The sequence below is a fragment of the Amblyomma americanum genome, chromosome 7 (assembly GCF_052857255.1).
Source record: "Amblyomma americanum isolate KBUSLIRL-KWMA chromosome 7, ASM5285725v1, whole genome shotgun sequence".
Classification (NCBI taxonomy): domain Eukaryota; kingdom Metazoa; phylum Arthropoda; class Arachnida; order Ixodida; family Ixodidae; genus Amblyomma; species Amblyomma americanum.
Window position 1 is genome coordinate 86075249 of NC_135503.1, and position 24453 is coordinate 86099701.

A 24453-nucleotide genomic window follows, 5' to 3' on the forward strand; every position below is an offset into this window, starting at 1 on the left:
CACAATCCCCTAGCGCTTAGCCGCAGGGCGAACCATCTATAGATACAATAATGGCGAGCACACGCGAGGTGGCCCCGACTGGGTTTGTAGAACTTGCATCCCAGGTGCTCGAATCTCAACGCTGTGCCAGCCTGCCTCCTCTGAATGCAACAGGACACGATAAACACGGTAAAGAAAACATACGTCACACTCGGAATGCCACAAGGAGGAGGGCGCAGACATCGGATGCATTGCCAGCTTACTCCGGCGTTCCATGTTTCGCGATAGTTGAGCGTTGCCAAGAAGGGGCATGATGTGCAGCATTTCGCAGTAGTATGCAGGCTATTTCGCAGGTCTGTCAAGGAAGGCGATGAGCGGAGCCGATAGCTGATCTTAAAAAGGATGACCTAGCCCTCCTTGTGTTTGCGAAAGGTCAATAACAGTTATGTCTCCATTTCTATACACAAACGACACGTGGCTGGCTTGTACAGTTCCGCTCCCTTGTGTTATTTGTAGGTTTGGGCTGGAAGGTACTCCGCCGTGGAGAAGGTATGTCTTCCGGACCAGAAGGAGCTCCCGACAGTGAACGACGACCTTCGAAAGTAGATGGGGAGGTGTCCAAAATGTCCACTCGGAAGAGGCGCAGGCTTAGTGCACCAGTTCCCGTGGAGCAAACGAACGAATCTTACACGACGCAAGGGGCCGAGGAGGCCGCAAAAACTGGATCGGTAATTAAAAGACATCGCAGGTCGTCGATGAGTAATGCCGACCACCGCCGTCGACGCTCATTAGCCGGCAGCTCCACTAGCCGCCTTAAGGACGCAACCATCAAAGTGCAAACAATTGAGTCATCCTCAGATGATCCCGCTTCGAAGACAGCAAAGGCAAGCGACGGTAGCGGCCCTAAAGCACTGCCTCATCAACCTGTCCCAGAGAATCGACCATCACCGCAAGCTGGGGAGAAAAATTCATCTCCAAACCACTCGCGTCAAAAAACTATCCGATTGGCTTCCGGCATAGATGGGGCTCCCGTGGGTGAAGCGGCAAAGCAGCAGGACGTGCTTGCCTCGATGGCCAGCACCCAACCTCCTGGCCATCCTGCCACGACATCTGCCAAAGAAGGCGCGGCCGAGACTAGCATGGCTTACTTGCAAAACGCAGACGCCCCACCACGTGACCTGGCAGCCGCTGGTTTAGTTCCGGATATTGCACCTGCCAAGGAACCGGCATCTCGGATCAAACGTTCCAAGGTGAAAACAAGGAGAGGCACCGTGCTGAGCCCCAATTGGCTTGGCCTGAAAAACTTCGATTTGGCCGACATTGTAAGTTGCGGATTTCAAGATTTCATGGAAGCGTCTCTTCAATAATCTTGTCATGCTAGGAATTGAGTAGAGCTTGCTTTTATATCGGTAGCTTCCTGACACTGCGGCCGATAACTCGATTATGTATTCTTGCACTCAGGCCAGCGTCAACTCCTTTTAACTCCCGAGTAGGGCCCTTTGATTTATACACTGCGGAATGGGAACGTTACTTCCAGCAAGGTACAATACGCAAGGTAATGTTTCGTTTTAGATCGGGAACAAAAATGAAATATAAACAGAGAAAATTGGTGGCCTTCTTAGCCACATGCATAAAAACGAAAAAGCAATAGCATTCATATTAACTGCTAAGGTATCTACAGAATGTTTATAATGTCCATTCAGGTTTCCCAAAAAAACAACGCTTGGAACCGATGTCCATTACCCTGAACTGTTTTCATGACTAAATAATGCCCACTAATACACATTAATTCATTTTCTGTTGTGGGCTATCTTCAACTTCAACATGGACAGTGCTCTATGACTGGTCCACTGGTTATCACGCGGTGTTGATGACGTACCGACACTCGGAATCGCATTCATAGATCGTGGCAGTCCTAATAGGGATACAAGCGCAGTGGTGCTTCTGTTAAGCGATGAGCTACTGCCACACTAGGTGGCTGTTTCAGACACAGCACCGGTTGGGGCTTGTGAGAGCCAAGTTGTTGATCATGCTCTCCTGTAATGCTCATGCGCCCCGCAACGACGGGTGGGTGGCTATTTCGTGGAAATCCACAACAGTGGGCAGTTCACTGGCAATCTGGCGAGGAGGTTCCCGCCTCCCAAAGTGGTTAGGTTATGTACATCATGATACCTGCCCCCTTTCGCATTTAAATTTATCATCACCAGCACAATGTTTCACTATGATATCCCATACTAGTCTTTTGACAACAAAACATGTGGGTGCCCTTTATCGCAAAATGTCACCCACAAAAGTAATACCTTACCACATTACACAGTGAAAGTAAAAATGCAACTACTATATTCGGCCGAAGCCATATAAATTAGGTTAGGTCCATCAGAAGCCTTCTCATGCCCTTGTGTATCACCGAGTACAAGATGTCGATCAACACGATCAGGGCGCTCAAATGCAGGACAGGGCGCAAAATTACACTTAAAACTTTTTCATGCCTTAACTCAGCATATATACGGTGTGTAATATAAAGTTCTGCTTCCCCTTCAGGTGAAAAGTCCTCGGGAGACCATCACCAGCGGCGCCGCCTTGCTCCTCAAGAACGAGATGGTCTTGAGCCTAGCGGTTATTGGGACCATGCTTTTTGTTCTCGTCGCCCTGTTCTTCCTAATGCCCGTTAACACCCCGAATGTAAAGGAAGGCTTCTGCGTGACAGACGACTGTCTTTCACACGCAACCCTTCTTACTGAGACCCGAGACACAAAGTTTGACCCTTGTCACGACTTCACCGCCCATGTCTGCTTCAACTGGTCACCGCACAAACAAAGTAAAGAAATTAGAGATTTTGACTCCTCCGCCATGGAAGACATGGTCTATTCATGGCTCTTGGACTTGGGCACAGCTCTGCAGGAAGGATCTAAAGCGTTCCCCGTTGCCAACAAGGCGCTGGCCATGCTGGAGTCCTGCATGAGTAACTCATCTACGTACGGAACAAACTTGAAGGATTTCCGGCAATTTCTCAACAATCGCAGCCTACCTTGGCCTAATCCGCCACAACCAGATGTTGACGCGCTTGGCGTGCTCGTCAATCTAGCCTACAATTGGCAGGCCGCCTTTTTGTTCGAGGTGCGCGCGTCCTTGGTGCGGAAAGGCGGACACAAAGGGAGGCGGTGCATTATTTTGACGCCGGCTCCTACGATCACCCGCTACCATCAACAGCACCGCGCTGTGATAAGAGACGGAAAGGACGCCTACTTCAAGTACTGGATGGACTTCTACACAGCCCTCTTCGGCGACACCAAAACAGCCAGCAAAGAACGGGCGCTTCAGACAGCCGACATGGAGGGCGACATTTTTGATACTATCAAAGAGGCGTTACAAGCATCGCCCAAAGACTCGGCCGTGTTCCCGATAGGCGAGTTCGAAGTGTTCACGGTCAACATAAGCTCCAGCCGATGGTTCCAGCTGCTGAAGAACGTTACCGCCATGAACCCCGAACTGACAGAGCAAGACGTTGTTGTGACGACCAATGTATATTTCCTGCAAACAGTGGGCAACCTGTTCAAGAAGTACACCAACGCTCAGATCTTGGATTTTCTGGGGTGGCAATTTGTCCAACACTACGCGCCAGTGTCTGATAGCGGCCTCCTGGTGGCGCGTTACGGCGACCGCAGGACAGCCAGAAGCTTGAGACCTACCTTCTGCGGATTCCACATCGAGGTACCCTACAGGGTGCTACTTCTAACACTGCGCTTTGCGTCCCGGCTGACGGAGAGCGACAAGGAACTGGTCGACGCCGGCTTCGACCGCCTCGTGTCGACGGCTGTGCATTTGGTCAAAGATTCGACCTGGATGGACTCGGAGAGCAAAGCCTTGGCCATTGATAAACTTCGCGCTGCCAGGTTGCGGCTGTGGCCTCCTCCCGAATTCCTCAACGAGACAAACCTCGAGGAATTATTTCGAGCATTTCCAGAAAAACAGAAGTCTTTTGGCGAATACTTCATCAAATCTCGCCAGAGCATTCGAAACATTAGCAGAACGCCTGAGTTCGACACAGTGCTTGGGATGCCGGAGAACTATGGCTTGCCTTATTTCGAGTACGACTATGCAGACAACGCTATAGGTGTCGCTATCGCAGCTGTGGCCCGCCCACTTTTTTATGGCAAAGGCACTCCGGCCATGTTCTACGGCGGGTTTGGCTTCTCCGTCGCCTTAGAGCTGGTAAAGGCGCTCGACCAGGAGGGACTGCAATGGCACCCCGACGGACGGCTGGTCCACTCGTTCTTCAGCGAGGCCTCACATGCGGTTTTCGAGGCCAAGAATACGTGCCTCAATTCAAGTGAGTTCGACAGTGGCAAAAGTGTGTTTCCTGAAATACCGGCGCTGCAGATAGCCTACTCCGCTTTCCTAGACTCAGCAAGTGAACCCGGGAGCCAAACGCACATAAGCGCCGAGCTCACCGAAGAAAAGGTATTTTTTATGACAATCTGCTACATGACCTGTGTCCGAAAGGACGTTAAGAACCCTTTCGCGGCTGACTGCAACAAAATTGTGCGCAGTTCTGCAGCCTTCGCAAAGGCATTCCGCTGCCCAGAAGGATCTAGGATGAACCCAGGAAACAAGTGCTCCTTTTTTTAGTAATACGAGAGCTTGGTGATGTGAGATTTTTTGTTGTTTGCCTGCGTCCCTATGAGCTTGTTTTTATGAATACCGACGACCACTGACAAATTTATTCACGCTCTGTTTTTAGTCCAACGCATGACCTGTTGTGTAATTCGAAAGCAAGTGGTGAGAACTCTGGAAGAGTGCGGATGTTTTTACTATTTTTTCCGCCCGTTTTCACTCATCACACGTGGTGTTGCTTGTAAAGCGTTTGCACATTTTTACCATAATTTTGCGTTCTGACATCAGGCCGCGACAGAGATAAGATTTTGCAATAGTCCTCATGAAAACTGCCCTAAAGAAATTGAAGTACCCCGGTTAAACAACGGAGCCGAGGCGGCTACATAGGTTGAGGGCGGGTCTTGTTATGTTCGTGCAACTTGGCATTTCTCGGAAAATTTTCAATCTTCCCATGCAGTTATTTCTGCCAAGGCCAAGATGCAAATTATTCTTGCGAAAAATTCTTCGTTGCAGCTGTGCAATAGCAACTTGTCACGATAAGATTTCCCTGTATTTCAAGTGAACGGTTGCGTCCTGTGCATTTATATTGGGTGTGCACCCCAAAGTTATGTGGTCCGTGCTTTTTCGAGTCGCTCTTTTCTGAATATGACATTTGGAAGAAAAATATTCCTAGTGGAAATCTTGTGCTTATGTGGGTTTTCTCGTCTAAGTCTGGACTTGACACTCATTATTTAATTACGTACATTATGTGTGTGTTCCGACTCTCGGCAGTCATCTCATTACAATTTTTATATACATGTATTGTGCTCGGTGAAGACTGTGATGCTTTTCGCGAGATTAGTTTGGCCTGTAGTTTTCTACGTGGCCTCAAAAATGTGGGCGTTAAAAGTTTATTACTTGAAATAAATGACATTGTAGATCAAGTATAAAAGCTTTGTCCCGTACCGCATACTTTTATATGCACTAAGCTCTCAATATGTTCAGGAGGAAGTAGTGGGCTAGTTAGTTACGCATGCCAAATGATTCCCAGCGCACAAGAAAGAGACGTAGACGGACAGAAAACTCTCCACACAGCACCGTACTTGAACGAGTTCATTTCCACGCTATGCACCTATGTTTATTTAATACACGGCGTAAGCGCGTGCAAGAAACAACCACTAAAATATGGGCGATACGTCGGGTTCGTCATTGTTAGCGGCGATGAGCAACCTGTTACAAGAAGCAACTTCACAAATTCAACAAAAGCATCACTGCACACCGAAAATGTACACACGTGAATAGGCAGCCTTTGAACATTCGTCACTGTGTCATTATGACCAAGAAATGACGCTCCTTGTCACTTAACAGTGCTGAAGGCGCGCGCTCCCGCAAATTTTATTTTAGCTTTGCGATTTCCCCAGCCTCAACAATTTCCCTTGTGGTCTTTTCTGGACCCTCGCGCAGAACTGTGGTTTGCAGGAAGGAAGGCTCTTGTTCCTTGGACTGGTTGCAGCCACGGAAATGTGTATGCCTATGTGTCGAGAGGCAACCGTAGCTGTAGTTGTGCTCCCTGAGCCTTTCACTCAAACATCTGCCAATCTGGCTAAAGTAGGGTCTTCCACAGGGCAAGAGAATTAAGTACACTAAGTTTTCTGTGTATGCAGCAAACCGCCGCGGGTGCCTAATTGTGTAGTTCCTGTCATGACTGTCGGCACAGTTTACCTTCTGGCACAGGTTTGATATCTTATCCTGTGCCGAAAGGACGAATTCTTCTCGTGCACACCTTCTCGTTTGCCTATTTTTTTTATGTTGCAAGAGATGGCATGCGGGTAGGGTATCAGGGCCATTTTCGTGTCCCGAGCTGAGTCCTCCAAGGTGTTGGATGCTAGCTTTTATGCGTTGCATATTGCAATCAGTTCAGCCCTTGGGCGCGGCCGGGCAGCCACCAAACCACGTGACGTGACGTCACGACAGCCGGAGGAAAAGCTGGGCCCCAACTCGCGCGGTCGCGCGCGGCCGCGCGCGGCCGCAGCCACCACCTGACTCCCGCTCCTCCCGCTAGGGGCGCTGCGCCGGCGCGTAACGTCACGGAGGAAAAGCTGGGCCCCAACTCGCGCGGTCGCGCGCGGGCCGCAGCCACCACCTGACTCCCGCTCCTCCCGCTAGGGGCGCTGCGCTATGATTGACGTCACGGCATATGTGTAAAAGAGCTGCGCTCCTTCGCCGGGACAGTCTTATACCCCTGTCACACGGGCATTCCGAGGGCCCTCGAACCGATAGTCTATCGACTTAAAGGCGATCGAGCGCTGCTACACGGGCAGTTTCAATGGCGATCGAGTCAACAGCCTATCGAGTCAACGGAGCAGCACGGAACTCCATCGAGATATGCAACGCATTCTTGGCTTAACCAAGCTAAGCCTGGCCATTTTTTAGAAGTCTAATCAAGTCTTCAGCCACAGAAATTAAAAGGGGGTGCGCTAATTTTTGACCGCTGATGGGTTTCCGTCGCTGCTGCAAATTAAATTAAGAAAAAAATGACGCTCATCCGGTACGATGAACTACTTGGAGTGTACAACGCTGTTCATTCGGATTAATGTCGCCAGCATACTGAAGGCTACAGTGGTCTGTTTGAACTGCATTCTATGGGCCGAGCAAAAGTGCTTGTAACCCGTGCTAAAGTTGTAGCGGCAGAATTTTTTCCATCACGCCACAAATGGTGCAGCGGAAGCGAAACGAAGGTAAAATTTGTGGAAACGAAAGCTTCCGTTCCACGGCAAAGCTATGACGAATGCCACTAGATGGCACTTAGCAAAGCTTATGCACAAATTCTCACCTATCGCCTATATCTGACGATGTTCTACACGACAGAGGTATACATTACCAAAGAAGCCGTCCTTTATATCCATGTACCGGACAGCTGGACGATGAATGATAGTCAAAGACGGAAAAAGTGCTCAAGAAAACCACTTAAAAATGACATAGCAAAATAAATCAACCCAGTCTACCATCGCAAACTCGCAACCAATGCAGCGGGTCACTGTATAGAATTCCCATGCAACCCTGTACACTAACATTTTGGGAGACGAAAAGAGCGACCAACCGGCCCGCAAAGGTGTCCGGCTCCGAATCTTCATGCCCAAAAAGAAACAAATCACGTCTTCAACATGACAAGATATGGTTCTCCATTTCTTTATTCTAGTGACCCCCCCCCCTTTCCCGAAATTTGCAGTTCCACACATACTAATTCGCCATCTGGAATCAGTTTGCCACTGTCTTCTACTGAAGCCGTGTCCACGCGCAGTTTCCTATATCACTTGGGTTAGATCATATACCCTTTGGGGTAAATGTCGCTCAGTTAAAACATTGAAGCCCATATTGTTAGAATGCCCAGCTTATGCATACCACTGAACGTATCGCGAACACAAAATGGAGACCTTGACACGAATAGCACTATCGACGAACTCTGTTTTATACCCCCAGCATGTCCTTCGCTGCAACACCACGAAGTGAACATTTCAATTGTGTATCTCTGTGACATACTGACCAGATTTTAAGTGTGCTTGTATCCTCCTTTGCTACGCACTCGTATTCGTCGTGCACTCAACTTTTTGTCTTCGCATCCGCAGGACATTGCACTCTCCAGTTACTCAAAAAAGTCTTGCATTCACCATCGATGAGTATCCACTTCTCTTCAACGACCGCCGATTTTATAACTCATTCTTTTACTTTCCACTTTCCTGCTCCCTTCTCTTACCGCCGTTCCTTCCGCAAAGCCCCTTCCGAAGATGGGTAGCATGTGAGCCCATTTGCAACTCCTGGCAATGTATCTCTTCTTTATTAGATTCTCTATCTCGCTCCGTCTACAGCGCGACATGCACGTGCATTATTACCCACCGCTGTAGCGCAGAGGTTACAGCGCTCTGCAATTGGTTAAGCAATAAAACTGTGAAAAAAAAAACACGTACGAAAAGACGACAAGGACATTCGCAGACTCGCGACAGAAAAACAAGCTTTATCCGAGCAAGAAAATTCCAAATACCTGATTTCATTGCAAAGAAACATATGATGAACTTGTCCTCAGTTTCCCGTTACCATTACACAAAACAAACCAGCAGACAGCCCGAAGTACCGCACTGAGACGAACTTGCTACCTTAAATTCTAGAGTTTCTTTGGTACGCAAACTGAGATCAGTCTGGTACCCATTGAAGCAATAAGTATTTTCGCTGCAGGAGAGTGTAAGTTGTTTCTGTGATTGCTTAAACTTTGTAAATGTGAGAACCCGAATGGCGGAGATGCAATACAAAGTTTCACGAGGCATGGACCCTCTCAACTGCTACCCAGTCTTGTCTCTGCTGACGGGGGGTTTGGTCACCGGTGGAATACATACGGTGCACTTTTGCCTAACCTTGAATGGCCACTTGAATAGCCACTGTTTAAAGTCATGGACATTCTGAAGGGCTGGCCGAGAAGATATCCATCCGTCTTACGTGAGCGCCTTACAGCACTGTCGTCAATTCAATGACGATCATACATTGCATGGCATGGGTTTTCTTGATCTTTGCGAACTTTCCTGTTATTCCGACAATGCAGCGGAATGGTGGTGTTTACGCAGTCCAATATCGCATGATAGTAAAGTTTTAAAACAAGTTTATCTCAATGAGCCCTGTAATAACGACCATCATTTGTATTTTTACATTCCTCCGTTTCAAAAGTACATGGTTGATCTTCAACTTCAGCCCAGTTGCAAAACGCAGACGCAGGCGTCATATTCAACGGCTCTGTTGAAAGCTGCTATAGAACATGTTTGCATTAATCAGCAGTCAAACGTAGCAACTGGGCGGGACAACGATGTAATACACGTATATAGACACTTCACATAATTAAAAGCTTCGAAAGTAGAATCAGTAAGGACTACTCTAAAAACCCGAAATTAATCTAGTACATACAAAAAGCACGAGATAACGATCATAATGACGATGGGAGAACGCTATAGTAATGATGTTAGTGAAATAAAATCGGAACCCTCTGGAGCGTAGTCTTCAATTTTCACCATGAACACTATGATTGTCTTAAGTTCCCTCACATGTATCGTGCGTATGTTCGCGGTGGACTCCGTAACCGATAGCTTTCAAACTCACTATGGGTAAGGGACAACACATAGTCAAGTAGCTTCCTGGACGTGTAATCTTGTCTTCTTTAACTTAGAAACCCGCTGATGAACCTTTTCAATAGAATGTGCTTGTTGACCGTGTACGGTAAAAGTGACCAACCGACTCCAATTTTACTTACCAGTGCTCGCACCTCCTCCACTGTTAGGCTTAGGAGGCATGCGAATCCCTCAAGTTGCACAGACTGCTCCGTCCTCTTTTCCTAGGTGTAAGCATTTTCTCCTTGTTACTTGACGACTCAACAATAACTAGAGAGCTAACTGTTATCGTTACGGTTCCTGTACGAAACATTCAGCTAAGTATTTCTGCCAAGCGGTAACCCTGCGGCAATACTTTGTACAAAAAGATGCCTAAAAATGACCTTGAAAAATGAAAATTGGCTTTTGGGGAAAGGAAATGGCGCAGTGGCTGTCTCGCATATCGGCGGACACCTGAACCGCGCCGTAAATGAAGGGATAAAGGAGGAACTAAGAGTAGGAAGGAAGGAAGAGATGCCGTAGTGGAGGGCTCCGGAATAATTTCGACCACCTGGGGATTTTTAACGTGCACTGACATCGCACAGCACACGGGCGCCTTAGCGTTTCGCCTCCATCGAAACGCGGCCGCTGCGGTCGAGTTCGAACCCGGGTACTCCGGATCAGTAGCCGAGCGGCCTAGCCACAGAGCCACCGCGGCGGCCCTGTAAATGTGTTTTACAAAGATAAGCATATCAGTCACCCTGTAAATGCCTTTTACGCATGCCATGGTCCAGTAGTCAGGCAAGAGATACAGGTGCTATCCGCCTCTTTTCAAGGAAATAGCCGCTGCAGGCATCATAGCTTTCGCTGCGCGACAGAGCAGAAGTGCAACGCAGCGATTATCTATCAAATCTACATCAATTTTCTTCGACACCTGAGTACTGGTATTTGTAGTACGTTTAGAGCAGAAAACATTATCTATCAGGGCAGCTTGAAGTTCGCCGCCGTTTTCGAAATTTAAGCGATTACCTGGGCGAATCCGGCTTGCTAGTTTGCCTACTGAACCAGGACCTACAACGCCTCTTCTGTTCCTTTTCCCTTATGTTGCCTTTTCGCTGAATGTCGTTAATGAGAAGCTATTTCAGTTCAGCAGCTCGTGACGAGCGCGAACTGTCTGCTCATCTCTTACCTTGGTGCCTGCAAACTGAGTGAACTATGTGAACTGAAAACTACGGAGTAACCATGGCCTTCCAACGCCGCACTGAATGTTACAGTGCCTCCTGGGAAACAAGAGTTGTCTTCTCGGCGTGCCTACACTCGCGACAAACGCCAGCCTTCCAGAGGCGTCAAACTTTAATCTCGCGTGGTACATGAGACCGCCCCCTCCCCCCATACGCCACACCGATGAAGTCACACTCGACGGCGCAAACCGTCGACTGTGACGTCATCGGAGAGCGGAGCTAGAGGCAGCGGTCCCCTGCACACGACCTCCATATTTTTACTTATCCTAGTTACAACCATTATGGCACGTATCTAGAGTTGCAGCTGATTCTCGTGCATAGTACAGTCCAGCACGAGTCTGCCCAAAATTGGTTGCATGCCGTGTTATTTTAGAAGTGCCATCATAGCTCTTACTTCCTGAAGTAGCTGATCTTTCACCTAAGCTGAAATCACATTTTTTACCTAAGCGACTAGATTGTCTAAGGCTTTGAATACTACCATTAAACTGGTACTTGCGGACGTTATTCTTCGCTAATCAATAAATCAAGGCGCAGGAAAGAAGCAATCCTTCTACCAAATTTCAGTGGTCGTTGAAACACCGAATACTCGTTCTCGCCGCCCTTTTTGGTGCTGCTTTTATGTTCAATAAAATGACGCTTGGTGTCCGGAGATGGCCAAGTGCGAATTAGGGGCTCGAACCCTGCGTGACCATTTTTTTTTCTATTCTTTACCTTGGTTTTACACTGCTTATCGTGGTTAGGCTTTTGTGTTCTTTTTAGATATTCCTGCGTGAACAAAGTGTACTGCCGCGAATCTATCTGATTTTAATTTGTTCACGCTCAATTTGTTCACCGGCACATGGCTTTACCACTTTATTTGTGACGCAAGATACGACCAAATTTATTTCGGACGTTCGCACCCACGAGGAACCAATCGTAAGTTTTTCGAGGTTGTTAAGGTTAATTTGCACGCCGTTGCTCTAAAGTTGGATGTCAGCTTTAAACTGAGCCGACCGAGAGCGGCGGGCGTTCTGTTCTTCAAGGATCCCCGAGCACGCTTGTTCATATCACCGCCACCGCTGAATTTAGTTCTTCGTGGGCAGGATCAGCCCAATGAAGGGTTCATCCCAGTACCACGTCAGTTGTCTGTTCTATTGTCTACGGCATTGTCACTGCGCCGTGACAACATCATTGTTTTCTCAGTGTTAGCCTCCGTGTGTTTGCATGGCGTGGATACGTGACACAATGTTTGTTCTGCAGAAAATTCGGCGTCGTAGGCGTTCTCGACGCCAGCGGCAGTGGCGTTGTGAGTGGAAAAACAGGTGGCCTCCCTGCGTCCTCGGTCACATTCACTTCGTGTTGTCCTTACAACCTACCGAAACCAAGGGACGAGAATGGCAAGTTGCTTTGTCCGTGAATGTGGGCTTGAGAGCTAGCGCACTAAAACAAATTGCGATGTATTTAGTTCCGCTGTCAACCATGTGTGTATTACGGTGGCGCGGCCGATGTTTATCGCATCCCAGTTTTTCGCGTTCAGCCAACGGATTATAGACCTCACCTTGCTGAGTTTAGCGGAATTGGAAGCCGCAGATCAATCTCGGACGGAAAGCCATTCGAACCGTAGCTCGCTCTCTGCTCTTGTCGGCAGCTTTATTTCCACTCAATAGCTGCATGCCGTTGCACGCATCCGCCTATTGCGAGAATGGTGAAAATCGTCCTTTGTCCTATTCCAGGCGCAGTGCCCCCAATCTGCTCGTTACCAGGAAATCTTGACAGCTCTCTGTGTTCTGTTGTTTTTCCAGCACACTGGACACAGCTAGAAACTAATGGCTGAACTTTTTTCCTCTAAAAGAAAACAACCCTTTCCTTCTTTAGTTTACAACTCTGTAGAGTTAGACCACTCGGCTACAGCGCCTCTGGAGATCGTCACGTTCGCGGTCCATATGCAGCTGCCTCTTCAGAAAGTATTACACAACTAGATGCCGCTAGCGCATCGAGAACATCTCCTCCTGCCGGAAAAGAGTGTTTCAATGGCTTTCACTAGCAATTCAATGACCCAGTGAGTTCACGCGCACTCGAATGCGCGAATTCAGGGGTCCTTTGCTGTTAAGACCCATAGAAGCCTTCCTCTGTCACGTCAGGTTCAGAGGCTGAGGGAGAAAAATGCTGCAACCGCACACATGCTCAGGTAGACAACAGGAACACGAGGGCGCACCAAGAGACGCACAGCGGTTCTCCTTCAAAAGGGTACGTCCAAGGAGCACAGCATTATTCACTGTTTGGTCTACAAAGAGAGTCTGCCACGACTAAGGAAGCACCGTAAGCAGCGCGGCACACCTGCCATTGTGTCTGTCTGGGCCCCCCAGAGGAATGTGTTTTCGCGGAACTGCAGAGGAAGCCGGGTGTCTAAATCTAGATCTCATCCTTGCCCATAAGGCAATGCGTTATCACCTCCGACGTTTTCCTCAAACCGATAAGCACTTCTTTTACTAACTTGGCATGAACCACAGCAACTACAACTTTGGCCAAGCCGAACAAAAGCTAGTCATTTCTGCTCTTGCCAAACCGCCAGAACTACTGCCCTAGTCATTGCCTCTGTGGTCATTCTCCCATCTTCCAATTATTCAGTTTGTTCCTGGTGTCAATGCAAAACACCGCACGCCACATGCTGCGGTACTCCTAGCCGTTCAGAGTTGCATAGTCGAAAAGTGGTCACAAGCGACAGAAACCGGGCGTTGGCGGACCACGGGGTGGAGACTTCTCGACGGCGCGTATGCACTCGTTTGCTGACCTCACCGCGAACTCCTGCACTGAGCGCCTTATCTACCCTCCACCCCACCCATCCCTCACTACAAGAGAAGTCACCTGGGGGTCGCCTGCAGACACGAACGCTGCCTACAGCAGCCAATCTTTATAAATTTATAAAATATGCAACTTGTGCACCCAATATCCTAATATGCAACTTGTGCTCCCATCCCAAGCCAACCCTTACCCACATCTTCCTATCATTCCCAATGTCCCCTCCCCCGCCGGGCCGGTGCCTCTCCCAACCTGGGATGGCAGGGAGACCTCAGTGCGGTCAGCGCGCCTGGCAAGGCAGAAGATCGCCGTCAACCGGGCCGCATACTTCATGAACGAACTCCACATGAACGTTTAGGACGTGAGCCGGGTCGTCTTGAGACCCACGCGGTCTGCAGGCCTCGAATTCTCTTGCAAAATAAAGTCTTACCACCATCACCTCAGGAGATTGAGATCGTCGCAGAGGGCTCATGTTATAAGGACAGCTCATGTTATCAGCTCATGTTGTAAGGACGGCGGAGTACGTCCTACGTGATCAAAGCTGTCCTATATATCCATGGCCCGACCAGCTGTGCGATGGGTGATATACAGGCTCAGAAGCTTCTGCGCGAAACCTCTGAAGCACACTTACGAAAATCAGTAGCTGCAGCCCGTCTCCTTTGAAATTCGAAGCCATCGTACAGCAATGCATCATCCTACAGGTATTGTAAGATGAAGTAAAAAAGCATTAGAAGCAATGTAGGAGGGAAAGAAGCTGGTGAGGAACAACTAAGAGCATATCTGTTGAAGAATGATGTTGATATTGCGCTAAGAACACTAGTCACCCTGTATACGCAGCGCCGCATCACCTCGAGTGTACTGGAAGCTTGGATAAACGCTAACATCACCTTAATCTGTAAGAAAGGGGATGTCAAGGACTTGAGGCATGAGAGACCGATCAGATTACAGTCCGTTTCCCGCAAGGTAATAGCTTAGAGAGTCAGGATAACCTTAGACTTCAATCAACCAAATGATGTAGCAGGCTTTTGTAAAGCCTACTCGACAATAAGCCATATTTACACTATCAATCAGGTTATACATAAATAGACATAATATAACCAACCCATATATGCAGCCTTTATAGATTACGAGAAATCATTTCACTCAGTTTAAACCTCAGTAGTCATGCTGGCATTACGAAATCAGAGTGCAGATAAGGCTTATCATGTTAAATCACGTGAAAGAATCTTTAGCTTGCTCTGACATCGAACAGTGCACGGGCGCCTAGCATATCGCCTCCATCGAAATGCGACTGCCGCGGCCGGGATTACAGTCGTAAAGGTCTACTCAGAAACTGCGAATTTAACCTAGTACATATTCAAAGCTAGATGGGATGCTACATCATAACGAGTGGCCAACTTAAGAGTAGTGATGTAATACTAAATCGAGACTCCCCGGGTGTAGCCTAAAAATTTCGTCCTCAACTGTATCAAGTTCTTACGTTCGCTATCGGGTGTCCTAAGTTAGCGGTGGATACTATAACCGATAGCTCTTTAACTCCGGATGGGCAAGGAATAACGCATAGTCCAGTTGTTTCCCGAAAGTGCACTCCAGGGTTATTTAATTTAGGCATCCGCTGATATAGTTTCGCAACTGAACGTTGCTGTTGAGTGTGTACGGTAGAAGTGAGCAACAGCTTAAATTTTACTTACTGGAACTCGAATGCCTCATGTTGCACACACTGCTTCGACCTCGTTTTCTTCATGTAAGCATTTTCTTCTTGTTTTTTGATGAAAAAAACGTAAGTAACGAACTAACTGCTAAGCTTACGATGTTAACATTACGTTACGGTTATAAAATTTCCGCTGCACACATTGTAGCCTTCACAGCGCTGCAGAGTAAAGACGCTATTCCGGTTATTTTTAGAACCTGCCGCCGTTTTTTCGGCATCGATTATTAGCAATTGGTGTATATTTAGCGCATGAAACATTACCTACCAGGGCACCTTGAAGTAGACTGCCGTACTCGAGATTTGAGCAATTAGGCAAATATGGCTTGGTTGTTTATGCTATTTTGTCCATTTTGTACTGAAACAGGATCGAAAACGCCTGTTCTGTTCTCTTGTCACCGAGTCTCATTACTGAGAAAAAGTGTTAATTGAGCAGCTCGTGACGACCGTAAACAATCGGCGCATCTCTTCTTCTGGCGCCTCCAAATCGAGAGAACTTCGGGATCTGAGAACATCCGTGTAGCCGTCACCTTGCGATGCCGCCCTGCATGCTACAAAGCTTCCTGCGAAATCTGCTTCCCGCCGTCTTCGCGTGACTGCACTTGCGGCAAACGCGCGCTTTTCCGAGGCCCCAAACCTTTATCTCGCGTGGTTCCTGGGAAGGGCCCTGCAAGAGGCCGGACCGAGGTAGTGGCATTCTGTGGTTTGAGCTCTGGAAGACGACGGTGTGAGTTGACCGACTCCACTGCGGATGTAGAGGCCGCGGTCCTAGCCACAACCTCTCCGCATTTTAACAAATAAAGGCTACAGCCATTATGCCACGTCTTTCGGCAACACCATGCATGCTTGAACCGACTCATTCTAACTTGCACATATCTGTTCAACATTGATCTAATGCCAGGTTACTGTAAACCGGGCCATCATTGCTTCTATGTCCTAAAGAAATTTCATTATCTCAAAGATAACCAAAGCTTAAATCACCTTTTTATCCAAGTGACAAGCCTGTTTACGCAAAGTGAAATTTTTTCAACAAATTTCAGAACTTGTTGAAACTCAAAGTCCTCGCTCTTGCACTTAATTTAGCACTAATTTACATGACAATATCAGCGTTTTATGTGTGGAGTGTGAGTTTGCGTGGCGTGTAAACACGACAATGTATATTCCAGCGTTCTGGGGATGCATATCGGTCACGGCTCCCATTCTGCAAACAATTCGTTGTCTTCGTCGGCGGCGACCTTGTGTGCGAAAAAGAGGTGGGCCACCTCCCACCTCTGTAAAAAGACGTTGTGTCGTCATCACAACCTGTCCGCCATGAAGGTAGCAAACACTTCTTAATCGAAGGACCGAAATAGGGAAAGGCGTTTTCCGGGATTATATAAGCGCATTGTGCTGGCGCGCCAGAATATATTCCGCTGGTTTCACTTCCGCTGCCAACCATGTCAGTACCACGATGGCGCGGCCGAGATGTATCACATCCCTGCATTCCGCTTTCTACCAACAGAATCTATACCTCTCCTTGCCGAGTTTTGCGGAAGTGAGAACCGCAGATCAATCACAGACGACAAGCCATTCCAACTGCAGCTCACTCTCTGTTCTTGTCTGAAGGTTCAATCGAGTCAATAGTTTCATCCTATTGCGAGCATCCACCTGTCGTATCTTTTAATGCAAAATTGTTCTTTGGTTTAATTTCATGCGTGCTACTACGCAGTGAGTCCGCTCCACGCCAGGAAATGTTGGAACCGGTCTAGTTAAGTTGTTTTACCAGCACATTGGGCACGACAGGAAACTAAAGGCTGTAATTTTTTTCTCTGAACGAAAATACCTCTTTACCTGTGTGGTGTAGCATTGCACCACTCAGATACAGCGAAACTGCAGCTCGTAATGTTCACGGTACACTACAAAGCGATGTATTCAGAGACTTTCATACAACTAGACGCAGCTGGCACATCGACCACTTCGCCTCTCGCCGAAAACGTTTGTTTCAATGGCATTTACTTCAAAAACGGTATCCCGATATCAGCTTCCCTGACAGCATGCAGGAAGTGCGCTACCTAAATTGAAAAACCCAGAGATAAAGATGACAAAACGAACGGTTAAGCGCATCTACCAACTGAGACTTCATTCCATTCCAGCGGGAAAAGGCGACAAGAGCTCGAAACATAATCTTGTTAACAAATAGAAAAGAGAAGTCAACCCGTGCTAACCCACTACTGTCATGTGGTATGGGGTACTACCAATAACAAGAACGTTTCCGAACTTTACTAATTACAGAAAAGGCAGTTCGTTTAATTATAAATGTTCCATATAACAGCCACACAGACCCTATATTTACAGAACTGAATCTAATATTGACACAGTGCATTCCGCATGCTTGCTTAGCGCTGACCTGAAGCACGCGCTGCCTCAAAAAGAGGAAGTGGAAGTGACAGCGGTCTGGAGCTGTGGTCAAGACGTTCGTCGAAGCCCGCCGCTGTCTCTTGTGATCAGCGATCTCCCGCATTCACGCGTGACACCTTGGTGGAGGTTTGCTGGGTAGCGCACCCCATGCCCAGGACCTCCCCAGGAAGTCCGGACACCAGCCCGCCTGAATCCTTGAAAGTCGAAGTTACGCCCACCTACCAAGGTTGCCGGCGGCTGCAAGGACTGCAACCAGAGTTCGGGCCTCTGCAGTCTCGTCCGACCGTGAGAACACTGATCTCCGATTCAGCACGACCACCAGTGTCCACAGAAACCCCTGTGAGCATGCCGGAGGCCATCCCTTCGCCGTCCGTCGTGCTGCAGCAGCCACGCGAGCCACACACCTTTCAAGGTTTTCCAGGCCAGGACCCGGAGGACTGGCTCGAGAAGTTCGAGCGCGTAGCCCAATACAAAAGGTAGGCTGACGACTCGAAGCTGAAGCACGTGTTTTTTTCCCTGGAGGGTGCAACTCGTACTTGGTCTGAGAACCGAGAGGCCACATTAACAACGTGGGGTTCCTTCAAGACTCAGTTTTTGCAGGCTTTTACCACCGTCCTCCGGAAAGAACGTTCAGAGCTGCTCCTCCAGACACGCGTCCAACTACCAAACGAGACCGTCCTCGTTTGCGCCGAGGACAAGGCGAAGCTCTTCCGCCGGGCTGATCCCAACATGTCCGAAGAGAAGAAGCTGCGTTTTCTTATGAGAGGCATCAAGGGGCAGATCTTCGCTGTGTTAGTTCGAAGCCCGTCCAGGACAGTCGCAGAATTTTTTTCCGAAGACACTATGATGGAGAAGTTGCTCGACATGCGATCCAGACAGTACGATCGTCCGCCGTCACTGATGGCTACCAGTGGCGTCGATGCTTCTAGCCACGACGTCCTTGGGAGACCATCCGGACCGTCGTACGCGAAGGGCTTCAAAAGCTCTTTCCAGCACCACAGACTCCGCAGGTTTCTTCCATTTCGGACAATATTCGTGAAGATGTCCAACAGGCGCTCAAGCCGCCAGACCCTCTTCAACCGAACACAACACCCTCAAATGATGACATACGCCGCAGACGTATAACAGATTTAACAGATAACAGTTAACCGATTTATATGAGTGTCAGCCACCCGTCTTTATCAGAAAGGCAGGGTGCACACGGTTCGGTCGCAACATTCCCAGCCGACCTTCACAAAGACGTGTTTCCTACCTTTGCACTTCTTTCATTTTTCGTCTCTTTTAGTATTTATTTCTTTTTAGTTTTTCGCGGTTCATTTCCATGTTGTCTTCTCAGTTCCATATTTTATGAAGCTTGTGTTACGTGCCCTTGTTTCACTGGAATGAAATAAAGTCTGAGTTCATTGATTCCGCTCAACAGCTCGTGCTTTCGTCTTTACCTCTGTCTTTTTCAGCCTAAGCAGCGCACGCCTTGATTATCATCTTGTTCCAGCTAGGCCAGTCACAAGCACTTCTTAACCGCCTGGAAGCACGCGTTCTCAAACTTGTGAACTAAGAGTTACATTGGTATTGTGATCGATAAGACCCTTTTGTAGCTATAGCTACATTGCGGTAGCATTTCGAGCCTTCAGCATGCCGGCGCCGCCAACCCGTGGCTGCGCCGCCACGCTGTCACGTTGTTGGTCACGTGGTGCAGAGAAGCTGCCGGCTGCGCGGCGCCATGGCTAATCACGTTGTACGTCACGTGATTGGTCACGTGACCAAGTTCCCCTCGGCCAGCTGTAGCTATCACCTCACCAGGTTTAACCAGAGCTAAACCACCGCCAATATTTTTGGTGACGTCAAGTTAAGAAGCTGCATCAGAAAATTGCTGCAATATCCGACATGCTTGGGTGCATCGCGGGAACACGGGGTGGCAGCAACTGCCACTTGGTGCTCCCTCAAAAACCGTATCTTAAGCAGTACTGCGTTATTCACCGTCTGCTGTGCAGGCAGCAGACGGTGAATTTGGAAGATAGCGAAAACTATTTGGAAGATAGCGAAAACAATTCTATTGGTGAAAGATGCAGGGAAAAGATACGTCTTAGATAATATTTGGCCGATTGCGCTGACTTTAAATTTAGTGAAATTAATAGAAAGAATAGTGCATATTAAACTAACAAAACATGTTGTTGACGTTAAAGGTCTCAGCTCATCCCAGATTGGCTTTCGTCGTGGATGCTCTATATCTAGAGAGTAGAATCCGGCTCTCGCTACGCAGAAGGAAAGTTTGAGCTTTGGTGACTCTTGATGTACCAAAGGCCTATGACAGTGTATAACATACTATTTTACTAAAGAGATTTGCTCAGTTACATCCTCCAAGCTACATTTATGCGTGCATTTCTGAATTTCTGAAGGACGGATACATTTAGTGCCTAGAGGGAACCGTGTGTTCTAATACATATTGTCAATCAAGAGGTGTGCTGGACGGGTCGGTGCTATCACCGCTGCTTTTTTAATATTTTTAAAACTGAAATCTCCATTCGTCCTGATTTAACAGTTTTTGTGTACGCCTTGAACAATGATATCCATTCCATTTACCAGGTTCTGCAGGGATATCAGGATGCTCTTGGAGTATGGTAGCACCGTATTAATTTATCACTGAATGTTAACAAATTCGGTGTACTGGTATTTCTTCCAGACACGCCTTTGCACATTTCACTAGTCCATTGCTCCAACCAGATCCCACAAGTGGAATTCGTTAAATATCTAGGTGTTACTTATCACCCAGCATTATATTAGAGCCTTCATATAAAGAATAATGTGTTTAAAGGAGAATGCGCTGCAGGCCAGCTGACACGAATCGCAAATGAAAGTTTGGGATGTGTCGCGACACATTATTTTTACTATACAAAGCCTATGTAAGACCTATACTTGAATTTGGTTGCATTCTGTTCTCTGGTAGCACAAACTACAAGATTCAACCCTTAATCTTACTGGAAAGGCGCGCTCTACGTCTCTGCCTTGGTCTCTCAAAATCAGTTTCAAACGCCAAGCTTTATTTTCAAGGCCATAGCCCTGATCCAAATTCCCGCTTTCAAATACTCACGGTGCGAACTTACCTGAGGTCGACAAGTCGCGTCGTCTCTTAACGCCTCTTCACCACAGAACGCGACACTGCCAACACTGTGACCAGACGAAATATAGAGTTCTAGTTTTTAAGTGAGATTTGCACTACAGGCACGCATGGGAACGTTGAATAGTCGAACAGGTATTCGGTGGAAAAGATTTTCTTAACGCTGCCAGGGCGGCACATGCCCCAGTGAGCTATTTGTTCGGTGTGGTACAGTCGCAGTGAGTCATTCTTGTCAGTGCCGTGAGAGACGTAAGCAGCAGCATAAAAGCCTGTGAGACGTCGATCTGGAAATGACCGGAACGATCCGGTTTCAAACAATCCGCGACGCAGCAGCACCACATGGTACCAGCCCTTCTGGCCGTCAGAGGCTCATGTCCGGTTGTTCCCGATGTGATTCTTGATTGTATTTGATTTAATCAGTGTATCTTCTGCATTAATACTCCAGCGACAACGGTAGACGAGCCAATGCGCTGGCGAAGCACCTTCGTGCGAGCGAAGCATCTACTCACGAGAGGGCCGCGTTCACCGCCAAAGCGTCTCAATCAATCAATCAATCAATCAATCAATCAATAATTTTATTTTCTTCCTCACAAAAAGATTAGCGGAGGACGAGGAGGGCTCGAAGAAAAAGTGGAAGTTTCCACTTGACGAGCTTCGAGCCCCCTATTTACAAGGCATATACAGTGGAAGATTAAGAAACATACATCTTTATACATTAGAAAATTTAAAAGTCAGTACGTATAATATGCAATACAAAAATAATATACTCATTTTTGAGCCCCTAATAAAGGTCAGTATGTACAAGGAAGGCAGCCGCGGTAGCACACCAATTCTACAAGAGAATTTCTAAAATACATAAAACAATTTCATACACACTCACTGTCGCGTTACAAAGGACTTAAGCATATTGTTGGTAATGGTGCTTATGTTAATTCCTTGACAATGAAGGTGGTTTAGTAGGGTCGGTAGGGCATGACGGAGCATTTGTTCAGATAGTCTTAAGCGTGAGTAAGGAATTTTCCAAATTAAATTCGTGCGTGTATTGTAGTGTCGTGTTTGAGGGGTCAAGTTAGCAAGTGTACGGAGAATTTCAAGCGAGTCATGCTTATATCGCTTTGCAAGGTAGAATGAGTACATATGATGGATGGAAAGAATGTCAAATTTAGTGAAAAGTTCGGATGTATGTTCACGATAATGAATATTTGCTATGCTGCGGATCGCTCTTTTCTGTAGGACATGTATGCGATTTAAATTACCAAGTGTTGTTTTACCCCACACTAAGAGACAGTAGTTAACATGTGAAAGGAAAAGTGAATTGTAAATGTGTAATTTAACGGCCGTCGGTAAGTACGATTTATATTTAGTTATGACCCCAGCAGCTTTTGCTATCTGTGTGGTAACGTGGTCAACGTGCGTGTCCCAGGACATATTTTTGTGAAAGTGGACACCAAGACATTTGACAGAATCTACGATTTCTACATCTGCGTCGCCTAAAGTGAACGTCATCTCTGGAGCGCTGGCTGCTTGTCTGGTAGTGAAAATAATTGCCTTTGTTTTATTAGCATTAATCTGTAAAGAGTTTATTTCGCTCCAGGTGGTCAGTTTTTCCAGAGTGTTGTTTATTTCGGATTGAAGAGAATGATAGGAATGACTGCGAAAAAATATTGTCGTGTCGTCTGCATATGTTACGTATTCTGCGTTGCTACTAATGCACGTAATATCATTTATGTACAAGTTAAATAATAGGGGACCAAGTATGCTACCTTGGGGGACACCTGCTTTTATTGGCTGGCAAGTGGATAGAATTTCCTGTACGGAAACGCACTGCATTCTGTTTTCGAGGTAAGACTTTAAGAGGTCGAGAGGTATTCCACGTATTCCATATACTTCCAGTTTTTTTAACAAAGTAACATGGTTTATGCTATCGAATGCCTTCGAGAAGTCTATATAGACACCTGCAATTACATACTTTTCTTCGATTGCTTTCAAAATTATTTCTTCTTGAGCCAAAAGAGCATATTCTGTGGACATTCCTTTTCTAAAGCCAAACTGAGTGGGATTAATTAAATTATGTTTAGTTGCAAACTTGGTAATTCGTATGTGGATGAGTTTTTCTAGACCTTTCGAGAAGACTGGCAGGATGGAAATTGGCCGATAGTTTGTCAGATTATTTTTGTCCCCTTTTTTAAATATAGCGACTACCTTAGCGATTTGCATCTTCCTGGGGAAAGTGCCTGTTGAGAGGCAAATATTGTACAAGTATGTGAGCGGCGACAAAATGAGGTCTAGTGCATATTTTACTGGTTTCATCTGGATATTATCAATATCACAAGCAAGGCTGTTTTTCAGTGAATGGTACACAGCACAGACCTCAGTCTCGCTTGTAGGGTCAATGTAAAGACTTTGTGGATTTCTAATCATTCCATTTATTGCCTCCGAGGAATGTGTGCTGGTGACCAAGTTTACAAAAAAGGTATTAAATTCCTCTGCTAGCATCGCTCCCTTAATGACATTATTGTTTAATATGATTTCATTAATATTTTCCTTTACGGGAACTCTATTTAGCAGCACATTAATTTTTTTCCATATATGTTCAGCTTTTGGGGCATTACCAACTTCAAAGTAGTTACATAAATAAACCTGTTTTGCCTTTCGCAGCTTAGCATTAGTTTTGTTTCTATGCCTTTTAAAATTTTCCCAGTCTTTCAGATTGCGAGTGTTTAATAATCTAGTAAATAGCCTTTCTTTTATTCTTATTAGTTTCAAACAATCGTTATCGATCCAAGGTTTTCGAATTTTTCTTCTTTTTTGCACGTTTTCATTGGTTACTCAGCGCATAAGTAGACACTTCACGTGAGCAACGAGGCGCGCGCTCTCCGCAATGTTATCCGGGTATAAATTATAAGCACTTGGAAACGCCTGCCATGCCAGCCGGTCATCGCTCCTCGTATTCCACGCAAGACAGCACGTTGAATACCCTAGTTTTTCTTCTCTCGGCAGCCCTCCACCAAAGCGGCTATGTTCGAACTTCGAAAGCGAAAACGATCTCGTTTATTGCGTACAATGCGCCTAATGCCACGCGATATCTTCTTAGCTCCAGCCCTAAAAATGCACGACAGCGAACGACGGCAAACTGAAGTTGTTATCAGGCCACAAGTTCCATGGCAGTTACCGTGCTCTGCAGTGAAGAGGCGTTGAAAGAAAACGCAACTTGGGGCGCGAGAGCTCAAATTCAAAAATTCTTTTCTCGCTTGAAACAAAAATTACCTCATTAAAGTGCTCATAAATGAGAGGAAATAAACTGTTCTACGTAAACCATTATTGTTTGTATTTTTACTTGGAGCACCTCAGGGTGACATTAACGAGCGCTTTTCGCTCAAAACGCACGTTTTGCAACATTAGTATTTTTTTCACTTACATGTACGCAGTTTCATCACCTGTAACATATGTTATAAGTACCAGACATCTAGAGAAACAAAATGGCTATTTCCGAATTTCGTAGAGCAAGTTGATACA

General features: G+C 46.9%; 1 protein-coding gene across 1 annotated transcript; it reads left to right on the forward strand.

Moving 5' to 3' along the window:
* The first annotated feature begins 1049 nt into the window (after positions 1-1049).
* Positions 1050-5207, forward strand: LOC144097893 (endothelin-converting enzyme 2-like). The gene is made up of 2 exons (XM_077630498.1): positions 1050-1301; positions 2521-5207. The coding sequence occupies exons 1-2, from the start codon at positions 1050-1052 to the stop codon at positions 4606-4608; spliced, it is 2340 nt and encodes a 779-aa protein (XP_077486624.1). The 3' UTR covers positions 4609-5207.
* Positions 5208-24453: the final 19246 nt, after the last annotated feature.